The 15,214-nt window shown below is 47.2% G+C and overlaps 1 protein-coding gene across 1 annotated transcript in view; it reads left to right on the top strand.

Moving 5' to 3' along the window:
• The window catches only part of sbf1 (SET binding factor 1), an 88,639-nt gene that overhangs the window by 38,734 nt on the left and 34,691 nt on the right, over nucleotides 1–15,214 (top strand). The window contains exons 12-19 of the mRNA XM_080537886.1: nucleotides 5,249–5,326; nucleotides 5,700–5,813; nucleotides 8,361–8,489; nucleotides 8,599–8,697; nucleotides 8,868–9,084; nucleotides 11,946–12,058; nucleotides 12,358–12,507; nucleotides 15,082–15,150. Of these exons, the coding sequence (XP_080394012.1) occupies nucleotides 5,249–5,326; nucleotides 5,700–5,813; nucleotides 8,361–8,489; nucleotides 8,599–8,697; nucleotides 8,868–9,084; nucleotides 11,946–12,058; nucleotides 12,358–12,507; nucleotides 15,082–15,150 (969 nt within the window). The remainder of the gene's footprint in view (nucleotides 1–5,248; nucleotides 5,327–5,699; nucleotides 5,814–8,360; nucleotides 8,490–8,598; nucleotides 8,698–8,867; nucleotides 9,085–11,945; nucleotides 12,059–12,357; nucleotides 12,508–15,081; nucleotides 15,151–15,214) is intronic.

Below are 15,214 nucleotides of genomic sequence, written 5' to 3'. Positions count from 1 at the left end.
GTTAAATAAATGTTTGAATACAAAAAAAGAACATAAAGATATCAACGTTCATAGTTCACCGTTCACAGTCAGACAAGACTACATCTCAACATAAACGTCGCCCCTCCTCGCCTCCAGAACATAGAAGCCCGTGCTTGTGTGTTTCTCTAACACTGCCGTAACTTTTGTCAAACAGGGCGCAGGTACATGTAACTGGACACAGTGTTTATGAGTTTACGCCACGTTGATTATCTGAGGCTCTCTGTGTGCTCCGGGCTTTGTCCCCCGGCCTGCTTCCCTGCTTCTCTGGTCTCGGCTGGCTGCGGGGGAAGGTAACGCGATCCCCCGCTGGATGTGCGCTGTTGCTATCCAACCCTGACACAATGGAACCACCGTACACCCAGGAAGAGGAGAGAGAGGGGTGGAGATAAGCAAGAGAGCAAAGTGAAGGAAGGGTCTTGAGAAAGGAAACAAATAAGACGATTTCTTGGTGCTTTTCAGCCTCGGAATCTCTTTTTAAAACATATAATACTGCATGATGCATCATGTAATACTGAATGATGCGTCATATAATACTGACTCGATGGCTCCCTGACCTCAGTACTTTTCCATTGTACTGCAGCGCCAGGGAGAGGCGCATCACAGTAACATGTTCTAAAAAAACAGGTCTGAGGTTTGATGAACAACACATTGGAAACAGCCAGGTAGCGGCCAACCTGCCCATGTGTGGGTGATGGATGGTGGTGTTGCTTCTCAGCGCCGGTCCAGTGACGTGGCCTTTGTGGGGCAGTAAACGTATCCTGAGCAAATAAAGCCATGCGTGTGTGTATAACTGCTGTGTCTTCCTTAGTCAATGAGGCACAGAATGTGTGTGTGTGTGTGTCCGCGTGTGTGTGTGTGTGCTTGTCTTGTCCTCCTCGGCCTCTCGTGACTCTGCGTGGAGTCTCTCTGCATTTCTGTCCGTCCGCACCGTCTGCCTCTGTGTGGCGCCAGCGCCGACCCGCAGACCCGCCGACCCGCTCCGTGCAAACCTGTCTGTCTGGACTGGGTTCTGACCCGGCATTGTCAGGAGAGGGGGGGGGGGACAGAGCCAAGCCCCACACGGCCCCAGCTAGCTCACATAACGGGCCCGGAACGACCCCTCGACCCTTCGACCGGGCACAGACGGGATAATTGCAACCCAAAAAAGCGGGGGAAACCGATAGCACGGCTATCTGTAACGTAGGGGATAGTTAAGTTGTTTAACCGCCCGGGAAAAGTGGTTTGGGCGGCGGAGGCGGTCGGGGGGGAGGCTGCGGGCTGTAGCGGCGGCCGTAGCGACGGCGGTGTAGGTTGTCGAGCGGCGACGGTAGCCCCGGGCTTAATTGTGCGCCGTCCTCGCGATGAGCTGAATGTATTTACCTCACACCCCCCCACGGCACTCACCAAACATAAACAAGACGTAACAGCTTTCAGGAGAGCTCTGCAGCTCATCTTGGTAATGGGTGTCTACCGGAAACTACTGCTTTAGCCTGTGTTCAAAGTTGTTGTTTGTTTGAGAGATTATCCAAGTATTTAAAATCTTCCCGTAATAGCTTTTTAATCTGACAGTCCAGTTCCCTCGCTGAATGTTTTAATATGTAGGACAGATGACAACAACAACTACAACACCACGCTGTCACTCTGGTCCACTGCCTTGTTTACACAACTCACTGCCCACCAACTACTAGTCACTCCCAACCTATCCACTGAACTGCTCCCATCTGTACTCTGGTTTCATCTCCAACTTGGACTCACCCTCCTGCTGCTCCTATCGTTTTGCCCTGGACCCCCGCCCACCATACTCACCTATACTGCCACTGACCTTCACTCACTGAACCATAACCATCGCCTCACTGCTGCTGCTGCCACCGCCGCCACCAAGGCAGGCATTCTCCGCCGCCGCCGCTACATCCACCGAGGCTCCCAGCAACATCGACACCGGACTCTACACCACCCTGAAGGCACAAACATCCCCTCATTCTGGACTAACTCTCGCTCACCTGTCATCACCCCACACCGCACCGCTGACCCCTCAAACCTCCGCTCTCTCCCTCCTGCTCCCCCATCCATCTCCCTTGCACTATTGAACACTCGCTCTCTCTCCAACAAATCCCCTGTTATATCTGAACTGATACTGGACAACAACCTGGACATACTTCTCCTCACTGAAACCTGGCAACAACCCTCGGACTACTACTCACTCAACCAGGCCACCCCCCCTAATTACACCTACATCGCTAAACCCCGCCTCTCCAAGCGAGGGGGTGGTCTCGCTGCTCTCCACAAACTCACCCTAACTGTCACTGTACTGGACCTCAACCTCCCACCCATGTCATCCTTCGAATACCTCGCCTTTTCACTCCCCAACTCCATAACTGCACTTCTACTCTACCGCCCACCGAAGCCACACCCCTCTTTTCTGTCTGATCTCTCTGAACTCCTCACCATTGCCTCTTCCCTTTCTACCCGTCTCTTACTCACCGGTGACTTTAATATCCATGTCGACCAACCCAACTCCAACCTCACCTCTGATTTCCTCTCTCTCCTTGATTGCTTCCACCTCACCCAGCACATCAACTTCCCCACCCATGTAAAAGGCCACACACTCGACCTTGTCTGCTCTGCCTCCCTACCCATATCCAACCCCCACCCTTTTCCTTTCCCACTCTCTGACCACCACTGCATCCTCTTCTCTGCCCCCCTGCCCCTACCGCGCCACCCCATCAAACGCACCATCTCCTTCCGTAACATAAAATCTGTCAACCCACTCACTCTATCCCAGTCCATATCTTCTGCCCTCCCCACTGACTCCACTCCCACCAACCCGGAAGACTATGCCACCTTACTCAACTCCATTCTCTCTGACTCCCTTGACTCACTGGCCCCCTTGAAAACCATCACTGTCTCCTTCACCACCTCCTCCCCCTGGTACACCCCTGAACTACGCACCATGAAACAGACCGGCCGCCAACTTGAACGACTACACAATAGAACCCACCTCACTGTCCATGCCGAAGTCTACAAGCAACATATCTCCTCCTACCGTGACGCACTCCAAGCTGCCAAATCTGCCTACTACTCCACCCTCATCAACACCTCCAATCGAAACCCCCGCACCCTCTTCTCCACTGTCAAGACACTACTCCAACCCCCGGACAACAACACAACTTCCTCCCCTGACCTCTGCAACTCCTTTCTCCACGCCTTCAACAGCAAGATCTCCCACATCAATAGCTCACTGACTGCCTCCATCTCCAACTCCACCACCCCCGCCCCCCCTGCTGTCATCTTCCCCCCCCCTGACTACCCCCCCCCTACTCCTCTCACTACTTTCTCCCCTATTGACTCCTCCCTCATCACTACTATCATCACCGCCTCCAAAACAACCACCTGCTCCCTCGACCCCCTCCCTACAACCCTGACCAAGGCCTGCCTCCCTGCCCTCATCCCCCACCTCACTGCCCTCTTCAATCAGTCACTATCCCAAGGCCACGTTCCCTCAACCTACAAACTTGCCGCTGTCACCCCCATTCTCAAAAAGCCCACTCTTGACCCAGCCAATCTCTCCAACTACCGCCCCATCTCCAACCTACCATTCCTTTCCAAAACCCTTGAGCGCGTTGTCGCTGCCCAACTTCACTCCCACCTCCAATCCAACAAACTGTATGAACCCCTTCAATCTGGATTCCGCCCACATCACAGCACTGAAACAGCCCTGGTCAAAGTAATCAACGATCTCCTCACCTCTGCAGACTCAGGTGCCCTCAACATCCTAGTTCTACTAGACCTGAGCGCAGCCTTCGACACAGTGTCCCACTCCATCCTCCTTCAAAGGCTGCGTCAACTGGGTGTTGAGGGCACCGCCCTGGACTGGCTCACCTCCTACCTCACCAACAGACACCAGTTCATCTCCCTCTCCGGTCACACCTCCTCCTCCTCCTCTGTCACACAGGGGGTCCCACAAGGCTCAGTCCTCGGCCCCCTGCTCTTCCTCTGCTACACACTCCCCCTCGGTCACATCATCCGCCAATTCAACCTGGACTTCCACTGCTACGCTGATGACACACAGATTTACATCACCACAAACTCCACCCAGAACCCACCCCTCACTCACATCGAAACCTGCATCTCCGCAATAAAAACCTGGCTCACACACAACTTCCTCAAACTGAACAGTGAAAAGACCGAAGTCATCCTCATCGGCACCAAATCCACCCTCAATAAAACCGGACCCATCACACTCACCATTGACGATACTACCATCACCCCCTCCCCCCTGGCTCGCAACCTCGGCTTCATTCTGGACCCCACCCTCTCATTCGATCCCCACGTCAGTTCCATTGTCAAGACATCCTACTTCCACCTCCGAAACATTGCAAAAATCAGACACTGCCTCTCCCCCCCCGCTGCTGAATCCCTCATCCACGCCTTCATCTCCTCCCGCCTCGACTACTGCAACTCCCTACTCACCGGCATCACCTCCCGCTCCCTCCATAGACTCCAGATGGTCCAAAACTCTGCTGCACGCCTCCTCTCAAACACCCGCTCCCGTGACCACATCACTCCTGTCCTCCACTCTCTCCACTGGCTCCCCATCAAAGAACGTATACAATTCAAAGTCCTCATCCTCACATACAAAGCCCTCCACAGCCTGGCCCCCCCTTACCTGACTGACCTCCTTCTCCCCCACCGCCCTACCCGTACCCTCCGATCCTCATCCATTGTTCCCCTCACTGTCCCACCCTCAAAACTCAAAGGCTTCGGTCACCGTGCCTTTTCACGAGCCGCACCCCGCCTCTGGAACTCTCTCCCTCAACCACTCAGAGACTCACCCTCACTCCTCACTTTTAAATCCCACCTCAAAACCTACCTGTTCTCCCACGCCTACAGCCTCCCCTACCCCTAGCCATCTCCCCCATCCCTGCCACCCCCGCCCCCCCCCTGGACATGCATACAACCTCCCCTATCCCTAACCATCTCCCCTCACCCTGCCACCCCCCTCCCCCCATGGACATGCATACAACCTCCCCTTCCCCGTTCGCTACCTCTGTGTTCTATGTGCTCATGTTATCTGTTGCTTGTTGTTTCTGTGTTTTTCCGTTTTGCCCATATTGTCAGCGTCTTTGAGCCTCGGAAAAGCGCTATATAAATCGAATGTATTATTATTATTATTATTATTATAGACTATATATAGACTCGGGGGAACATGTTGTTGTAATGTGACTCCTTTGTTTTGTGGTGTTTGCAGGTGTTGGACCCGGAGCTGGAGGTAGCTGACCATGCCTTCCCCCCATCCTCCACGCAGCCCTCCTCACTCAAAATCCAGGTAATGTCCACCCTTCAGTTTCTCTGTGCAAAACCCAGTCTGTCTGTGTCTGTGTCTGTGTGTGTGTGTGTATATGTGTATATGTGTGTGTGTGTGTGTGTGTGTGTGTGTGTGTGTGTGTGTGTGTGTGTGTGTGTGTGTGTGTGTGTGTGTGTATCTCTCGATCTCCTCTGTATCTTTGTTTGCCGCAAACATTCCAGTAGCAGGAATGTTTCTGAGAATTCTGAGATTGACCAGACTTGCTGCCCTGTGTGTGTGTGTGTGTGTGTGTGTGTGTTTTCATTTACTATCTGTGTGTGTGTGTGTGTGTGTGTGTGTGTGTGTGTGTGTGTGTGTGTGTGTGTGTGTGTGTGTGTGTGTGTGTGTGTTGTAGGATAAGGAGATCCGGGCTATCTTTCTGTGGCTGTTCGCCCAGATGTTCCAAGGCTACCGCTGGTGTTTGCACATCATCCGCATCCACCCAGAGCCTGTCATCCGCTTCCATAAGGTACAAACCTGCACCCTCTCCTTCTTCAAACCACTACACCACCACCACTACGCTAGCTACCTGTATGAAACACTACCACTACGCTAGCTGCCTGTATGAAACACTACCACTACGCTAGCTACCTGTATGAAACACTACCACTACGCTAGCTGCCTGTATGAAACACTACCACTACGCTAGCTGCCTGTATGAAACACTACCACTACGCTAGCTGCCTGTATGAAACACTACCACTACGCTAGCTGCCTGTATGAAACACTACCACTACGCTAGCTGCCTGTATGAAACACTACCACTACGCTAGCTACCTGTATGAAACACTACCACTACGCTAGCTGCCTGTATGAAACACTACCACTACGCTAGCTGCCTGTATGAAACACTACCACTACGCTAGCTACCTGTATGAAACACTACCACTACGCTAGCTGCCTGTATGAAACACTACCACTACGCTAGCTGCCTGTATGAAACACTACCACTACGCTAGCTGCCTGTATGAAACACTACCACTACGCTAGCTGCCTGTATGAAACACTACTCATCTACACCTCGTTCCAAATTATTATGCAAATGATATTTTTCTCAGATTTTCCTAAATAGTCGATGCAAATGACAATCAGTATAATTTTCAAGTCATCAACCGTTAAAGTATAATTCTAATTTTATTGAACAAACCTCCCAATGATAACAGTATTTTTTTTATTTATAAAAAACTCAAAATGCACTGTTCCAAATTATTATGCACAACAGAGTTTCAAAACATTTTATAGGTTGTAAAGAACTAAAAATGGTAATTTGATGAATTTAGGGTTAGGAGGTCATATTAGGAGGTCATATTTACTGAAATCAAAAGCTATTTCAAACAAAAACATCTTAACAGGTCAAGTTACATGTTAACATAGGACCCCTTCTTTGATATCACCTTCATAATTCTTGCATCCATTGAACTTGTGAGTTTTTGGACAGTTTCTGCTTGAATTTCTTTGCAGGATGCCAGAATAGCCTCCCAGAGCTGCTGTTTTGATGTGAACTGCCTCCCACCCTCATATATATTTTGCTTGAGGATGCTCCAAAGGTTCTCAATAGGGTTGAGGTCAGGGGAAGATGGGGGCCACACCATGAGTTTCTCTCCTTTTATGCCTATAGCAGCCAATGACACAGAGGTATTCTTTGCAGCATGACAGTGGGCTCAGAAATACATGAAGACTAATTTCCAAACAGTCTTGTTTACTGATGAGTGCCGTGCAACCCTGGATGGTCCAGATGGATGGAGTAGTGGATGGTTGGTGGATGGCCACCATGTCCCAACAAGGCTGCGACATCAGCAAGGAGGTGGCGGAGTCATGTTTTGGGCCGGAATCATGGGGAGAGAGCTGGTAGGCCCTTTTAAGGTCCCTGAAGGTGTGAAAATTACCTCGGCAAAGTATGTAGAGTTTCTGACTGACCACTTTCTTCCGTGGTACAAAAAGAAGAACCGTGCCTTCCGTAGCAAAATCATCTTCATGCATGACAATGCACCATGTCATGCTGCAAAGAATACCTCTGTGTCATTGGCTGCTATAGGCATAAAAGGAGAGAAACTTGTGGTGTGGCCCCCATTTTCCCCTGACCTCAACCCTATTGAGAACCTTTGGAGCATCCTCAAGCAAAATATATATGAGGGTGGGAGGCAGTTCATATCAAAACAGCAGCTCTGGGAGGCTATTCTGGCATCCTGCAAAGAAATTCAAGCAGAAACTGTCCAAAAACTCACAAGTTCAATGGATGCAAGAATTGTTAAGGTGATAAAGAAGGGGTCCTATGTTAACATGTAACTTGACCTGTTAAGATGTTTTTGTTTGAAATAGCTTTTGATTTCAGTAAATATGACCTCCTAATATGACCTCCTAACCCTAAATTCATCAAATTACCATTTTTAGTTCTTTACAACCTATAAAATGTTTTGAAACTCTGTTGTGCATAATCATTTGGAACAGTGCATTTTGAGTTTTTTATTTAAAAAAAAATACTGTTATCATTGGGAGGTTTGTTCAATAAAATTTGAATTATACTCTAACGGTTGATGACTTGAAAAGTATACTGATTGTCATTTGCATCGACTATTTAGGAAAATCTGAGAAAAATATAATTTGCATAATAATTTGGAACGCGGTGTACATTACTCAGAATACCAAATCATGTTCCTAGTGCACTGCACATGGCGAATGAAGTTCAATTGAATTGATTCAGTTGCTCCAAATGAGACCTACAGATCAACATTCTTTCTCTGAATTTCTGTACCGTGTGTGTGTCTGTGTTTCTAAAGTTATTTTTTTCTGAGTGAGGCAGTCCCACTCGTATTTCTGTTTCTTTTTTATCGCTAGAGACAGTATAGATTATGACAGGAAGGATGGGTGAGAGAGAGAGAGAGAAGGGATGACAATCGAATTGTCGAGGGGGAACCCTGCGGTTGGTTACATGGTCGACGCTTAACCCCACTACGCCACCTAAGCGCCCCGTGTGTCTTTCTCTGTGTGTTTCTAACTGCCATGTCTTCTCCTCCAGGCTGCGTTCCTGGGCCAGAGGTCTCTGACGGAGGACGACTTCCTGATGAAGGTCCTGGACGGCATGGCCTTCGCCGGGTTCGTGTCGGAGAGAGGGCCGCCCTACCGACCCACGGACCTGTTCGACGACGTGAGTCTCCGCCCCCCCAACCTTGTGGCTGAAACGTACAGAGATGCAGAGATGTTTGCTAAACCTCTTCCCCTTTTCCTGTCCTCCCCCCCCCCCCTCCCCCCCACAGCTGATAGCCAATCAGGTGACCCGTATCCGCCAGGAGGAATGCAGCCCGCACAAAGTCATGAACCACGTCAAGGAGCTGGCCGAGCAGCTCTTCAAAAACGTCAGTGCCACTGCCAGACAACAATTGAGCTTTTATTTGAGATGCTAACGCTAACTCACGGAGGGGGTTCTAGGACGGTTTACCCAGCGTTTTTTCCCCCCTGTTCTTATCTTAATCGTCCCCTTTCGTGTTCTCTCAACATCCGTTTATCCCCCTCCCCCCCCCCTCAGGAGAACCCATACCCGGCGGTGGCCATGCATAAGGTGCCGAGGCAGGCCGAGGTGGTCTCTGGGCAGAACCCGGCCCCCCAGAACCAGGCCACCTTCCCCCCGCTGGACGACGTCACGGTCCAGCTCTTCATCGACCACGCCGCCGCCAAGCTCCGCACCGCCCCGCCCGTGGTCAAGCCGGAACTCAAGGCCTTGGTGCCCTCCGGACCCCCCCTGGGTGAGCTGGGGAAGGGGGGAAAGCCAGGACAGACTGACATCAGGGGGGGGGGTGGGGTGGATGGGGGGCTGAGGGTACTGGGGATTTTAAGGGGGTCGTTGAAAGCGGCTGATACAGACCGTGCTGTTTGGTGATATGTGATGGTTTTTAGCGTTGATAAGTTGTCCTGGTCTGAGTCATTAACATTCGATGTGTGAGAGGTTAAAGGTCGGCGGTTAAAAGAGACCGGTACATATGGTGTTTTTTAAAGTGATCGGCAGGTAGCAAAGACTCGTCCGATAAAAAGACCCAGACAGCGCTTGAGCGCAGGGATTAAAGTTCTCCGTCGCTACGACGGATTTCCGTCAATTTATTCCAAGTTGCGACGGATTTATTCCAAGTTGTGACGGATTTTACCTGGTGTAATATGATTTGTAGAGGCATACAATCTATTTTGATGTTGGTATTAGTAGGGGTGTAACGATACATCGATTCATTGACTAACGATCTGATTACATCGACACAATGTAAAAATATCGATCTATATCGTCATCTTATGCGCGCAGAGAGAGAGAGACTTGAAAAAGATACGAATGTTTTTCATTTTTGATGAGAGACAGTAAGTCTATCCCTTTTAATATATATTTTGGAACATCTCTCTGAACCAGGGACGTTAACATACTCGCGTTCGCAATGTGTGACTCGCATTCACCGTGTGTGACTGTCTGTCTTACTGGCTCGGCTCCACTTCTCGGCTCCTCCTCCTCTCGCGTTCGGCAATCTCCGGTGATCTTCGGAAATGTTCGGCTTGTGCGAGTGCGTCTAATGAGAGTGCGTCTAACGGGAGTCTAATGGGCGAATACATTGACCGTTTTGGACACCAAAGATATTTTTTAACATCTACTCTTCGAGGCGAATCCAGTCAGACCAATATCAGACCTGCTGGACGTGTGTGACACGTGTGTGGACGTGTGTGTGTGTGTGTGTGTGTGTGTGTGTGTGTGTGTGTGTGTGTGTGTGTGCGTGTGTGACTGGATGTCTCTCTGAACCTGTGTGTGTGTGTGTGTGTGTGTGTGTGTGTGTGTGTGTGTGTGTGTTAATGAGCTGTATGTTAATTACCACTTATTACAATTGATAATTGTGTTAGATTGGCATATGATATCGCGTCATATCGATCATATCGTCATATCGATCTTGAATCGAATCGAAATCGTATCGTGACTGACATTGTGAAATCGTCAAACATTGTATCTCATACAAACAAATCGATATAATATCGTATCGTGATGAAGCTGGTGATTTACACCCCTAGGTATTAGGTATATAAATGATATATAATAGCCTATATAGCCTACATAGGCCTTTATTGGCTACAACTATGCGACAGTAACAGAGCGGGGTGCACTGACGCTGAACCCCTCATAGTGATAAGTAGGTGGACATGGCGCGTGGTGCTGAAATAGCCGACATGCGGTGTGTGGTTTGAAAAAAGTAACGCCAGCTCAGTAAATCATTCAAACTTAATGTTTACTTATAGGCTATGTGAATGTGACTGCACCACACATGTGAACAGTAACAAAGCAAATGCAGTTTAATTTTATGAAAAACATTGACAACAAAATCGGCGCAAAAAAAAAAAAAAACTGAATCCGCTTAGCCTATATGCTCCTGAAACTACAGAGCAAACACGCTACATTACTAGGGATAATAATTACTAAGAATTACAATGAGCCAATAGAAAAAATAATATTAGGCTATTTAAATCTCACTTAACGAGAAAACTGGCATCTCCCATCGGTCACTATTTGTTGGCTATCTGGTGATATGGACGTCTTTGAGTGTCTAGAAAAGCGCTATAAATCTAATGTATTATTATGATTTATTATTATTATGGACGTCACTTTAATCCGGCAGTTCTCAAGGTTTTTATGCACCAATCGATTCCTCTAGTGCGTCTTTATCACATTCATTGACGAAAAGGACGACTCGCATGTATAGAAAGGGAACATTGTGAGCACGTAAAATGTGAGTCTCACAACGGCTTTGCATTGATGAAACCAGGTAGGATGAACGCATAGTTCGCTGTCCATTCCTCTTTAAATGCCCTGTTTTCACCGTCAACTTTCCTCTTTAGACCTTTGGAGAGTGACATTATGTTTCTCTTGCTAACTAGAAGGTTAAATGTTTAGCTAACTTCACCCAGCACGCAAACAACCAATCCAATAATAGTGTGACCTTGTAAGTCTGGGAGGAGGGGGAATAATTATCAGAATACAACTTTGTTAAATAATTATTTGAATACGTTAGGCTGCGCTACATCGTCAGTCCACACATTTATTATTCAAAACTATGGAAAAGGGTGAAACTACGTTTCAACGTTGTTGAGAATCACAACACAAACTCGCTAGTCAAGCCAAAATACTGCAGCGAAATGGATTGGACTGCTACCTAGTTAACTAGAACACTACTTTACATTGTTACCTAGTTAACTAGAAGACTACTTTACATTGTTAGCAGGCTCACAAAACAAGCCGTGTTAGTTGACTAGCGATGTGTCGTTGATTTTCGACAACGCGGAAATGTATTCACATTTTTCGAAAGAAAAGTCAAAGCATTAGAACGTAGAACGGAAAATCGCACGCGCGCTTTGCGCACGGAAAGCCACCGGCCCCGATTTGGCCTGAGTTTTTTTTTCAGTCAGGAGATTTTTTTTTGCTTTAATCCCTGTGAGCGCCACGTCAAGAACACTGGAAGAACAAAACCCTCCCTGTTCACCGTCTCTCTCTCTCTCAGCAGGACTTTTTAATTGAGCTGTGTTCAGTGTAGACGGAGGGAACGTGGGGCTGTAATGACTTCCTGTCTTGTCTTCTTGTTCCTTCCAGGAGAACAAGTGGACAGGAACGGGCACGTGCTAGCGAACAGCGCGCGGAGGCTAGAGGTGGTCCGCAACTGCATCACCTACATCTTCGACAACAAGATGCTGGAGGCCAAAAAGGTGAGAGGGGGGGGCTACGACCGCAGCGTCATCGTCACCACCGTATCAAGACACAAAGAGAAACCGTTTGACAGGCGGTTAACGATCTGTCGCTAAACGCGTCTCCTCTCTCTCTCTCTCTCTCTCTCTCTCTCTCTCTCTCTCTCTCCCCCTCCCTCCCTCCCTCCCTCCCTCCCTCCCTCCCTCCCTCCCTCCCTCCCTCCCTCCCTCCCTCCCTCCCTCCCTCCCTCCCTCCCTCTCTCTCTCTCTCTCTCTCTCTCTCTCTCTCTCTCTCTCCTTCTCTCTCTCTCTCCCCCTAGCTGATGCCAGCAGTACTGCGGGCGCTGAAGGGCCGGGCGGCCCGGGTGTGTCTGACCCAGGAGCTCAACCAGCACGTCCTGCAGAACCGAGCCGTGCTGGACGACCAGCAGTTTGACTACATTGTCCGCATGATGAATTGCACCTTACAGGTAAACCTCATTAGGCTAACGCCCCCCCCCCCCCTTCTGCAAGCACTCTGTGCTTCACCGTAGGCCTTGTCATCATTACCATCTACTTCATATTGAGGTGATTAGATAAAGTGATTGGTCATATGATACCATGTTCTTCGTACACTGCGTAGCGTTTGTGTGTTTGTTTCTAAAGGCTGGTGTTATGTCCGACTGCTTCAGTGATCACTCGGTTGTCTTTCTGTGTTTGGAAAATCAAACTACCTAAATTGTCACCGAAACCGATCAAAATCAGACAATATAAGAAACTGAATTCAGAATTATTTCTTAATAATTTGATAAATATTAAGTGGGACAGATTACGATGTATACCCAATGTACAAGACGCCTGGGATTTTCTTTACACTGAGTTCACTGATGTGGTGGACAAACATGGTCAAGGGTAAACATCTCCCTCGGGTCAGCCCTGAACTATGAGTCTCTTTAGACAGAGGGACAAAGCATGGTCAGCATTCCATAAGATAAGGGATGATGGCGATTGGGAAGTAGACAGGCAGTTGAAAAATTTGAGCAAGACAAAAACCCGGAAAGCAAAGTCTAATTACGTATTACAATGATCTCTTACTTCTGATTTTAAGAAAGAAAATCAAATCCATTACTAATACCTCTGATAAACGCTCTCTGATAAATGCTCTATTAATCAAATACGAGTTGCCAGCACAATACTACATGACTCTTTATCTATTGCCCAAGCTTTCAATCAGCATTTTTCCTCTGTCTGCTCTACTCTTATCTGAGTCTTACCTGACTACTGGCTCTCCTAATAATATCTCACCCTGCTGCAGTTCTTTTTCTTTTAGAACAATTTTGCCAACAGAAGTTCAGAATACCATCGATTAATTAAATGTGAACAGTTGTCTTGAACTTGATGGCATTGAAAATAGGTTTATTAAGCTAGCTTCTAATATTCTTATGTATCCACTTGCTTCTTTATTCAACCTCTCACTCTACTTGTGAGTTACCTGCTATCTGGAAATGTGCACGCATTACACCACTCCATAAAGGAGGAGCTGTACTCGATTGCAACAATTAGATGTATATCTATAATCTGTTCTATTGCCAAAGTTTTTGAAAAATTAATTTATAATCAACTTGCATATTATCTTAGTAATAATAATTATTCTATCACCATGTCAATCTGGCTTCAGGCCTAACCACTCCACAACTACAGCCCTACTTAAATTAACCTCTGCTGCAGATAATGGTGAACTCACAGGGGCTATCTTTATTGATTTAACAAAAGCTTTTGATCTCGTTGACCGCTATCTGCTCTTAGACAAACTCCATGCTATCGACCTTTCTAAAAATGCTCGCAATTCAACAAAGAGGTGTGCCCCAGGGCTCAACATTGGGACCACTTGTTTTCTCCATATATGTTAACAATTTACCATCAATTATCAAACTGCTGTGTTCAACTTTATGCTGATGACACTGTCATATACACAACCAAACCTGACATACCACAAATTCAAGCTTCTCTTCAGTCTGATTTCAATATCTTACAAGATTGGCTCTCACATAATAAATTACTGCTCAACAAATCAAAATCTTATATTATGATCTTTGGTACTAGACAGAAACTCAAATCTAAACCCGGTTCCTGTTTAATATCCTGTAATGATGGCACTACTCTGCATAAAGTTGACAATATGAAATATCTTGGTGTATGGCTTGATTCCAATCTCTCATTCAAATCATACATTGATCATATCTTGCGTAAAGTCAACTTTGGAATCAATACTCTATATCGATCTCGTAATTGCTTTTCACCCAGTGTTCGTAAAAAACTTGCCATACAACTTATATTCCCATTACTTGACTATTGTGGTGTTGTCTATCAAACTGCATCAACATCTGATCTTGTCACGCTTAACACAGCTGAATGTCGGATGTCCCTTTCTCACTCACCATTGTAACGTGTATCAGGCACTTACATTTTCATCTCCATATGTAAGAAGACACATGCACTGGCTTCAATTTATATTTAAATGTATTCATCTAAATGATCCCCCCTATTTAAAACAGTTCCGTTGTTCCCTTGTTCCTTTTACATCAAACTACCGATCTAGGCACTCCTCTCAGTTCCATTTCCTCACGTTAAGAAAACAATTGGCAAAAGAGCCTTTAACTTTAAAGCCCCAGCTGATTGGAATCATTTACCAGTTAGCATTAGATCCATCACATCTGTTGGTAGATTTAAGCATGCTCTGTCTTCTTTCTTTGTTACTGACTGTTCTTGTTATCTCTGAAGTTGTCACCGTTTACACATAATATATTCAACTGGTGGTAATGTTTTCAATGTTTTTCAATGAGTAATGTATGTTGTTGTTGTTGTTGTTGTTGTTTGTCTCTTGTCTGTCTGTATTTTGTCATAATTGTACTCTTTATTATTTTTGACACTCTGTTGCTATGATTGTGATATATATGTTGGGAGCCTCTCTAAAAGGGGTTTCTCCTAATAAAGACATGTTAAGCTCCGTCACTGACAGTGATGTAGGAACACGGTGAAACACACCTGTTGTCTCTCTGCCTCAGGACTGCTCCCACATGGACGAGCACGGTATTGCAGCTGCCCTCCTTCCCCTGGTCACGGCCTTCTGCAGAGTAAGTCTGCTGAACGCACCAACGCAAAAGCATCCCCAATCACCTGTGTCATTCTGCCAATCTC

The sequence above is a fragment of the Nansenia antarctica genome (assembly GCF_963989245.1).
Source record: "Nansenia antarctica genome assembly, chromosome: 8".
In the NCBI taxonomy this organism is placed as follows: Eukaryota; Metazoa; Chordata; class Actinopteri; order Argentiniformes; family Microstomatidae; genus Nansenia; species Nansenia antarctica.
The sequence above is the reverse complement of the archived record's forward strand: the minus strand, read 5'-3'. Positions and strand labels throughout refer to the sequence as shown.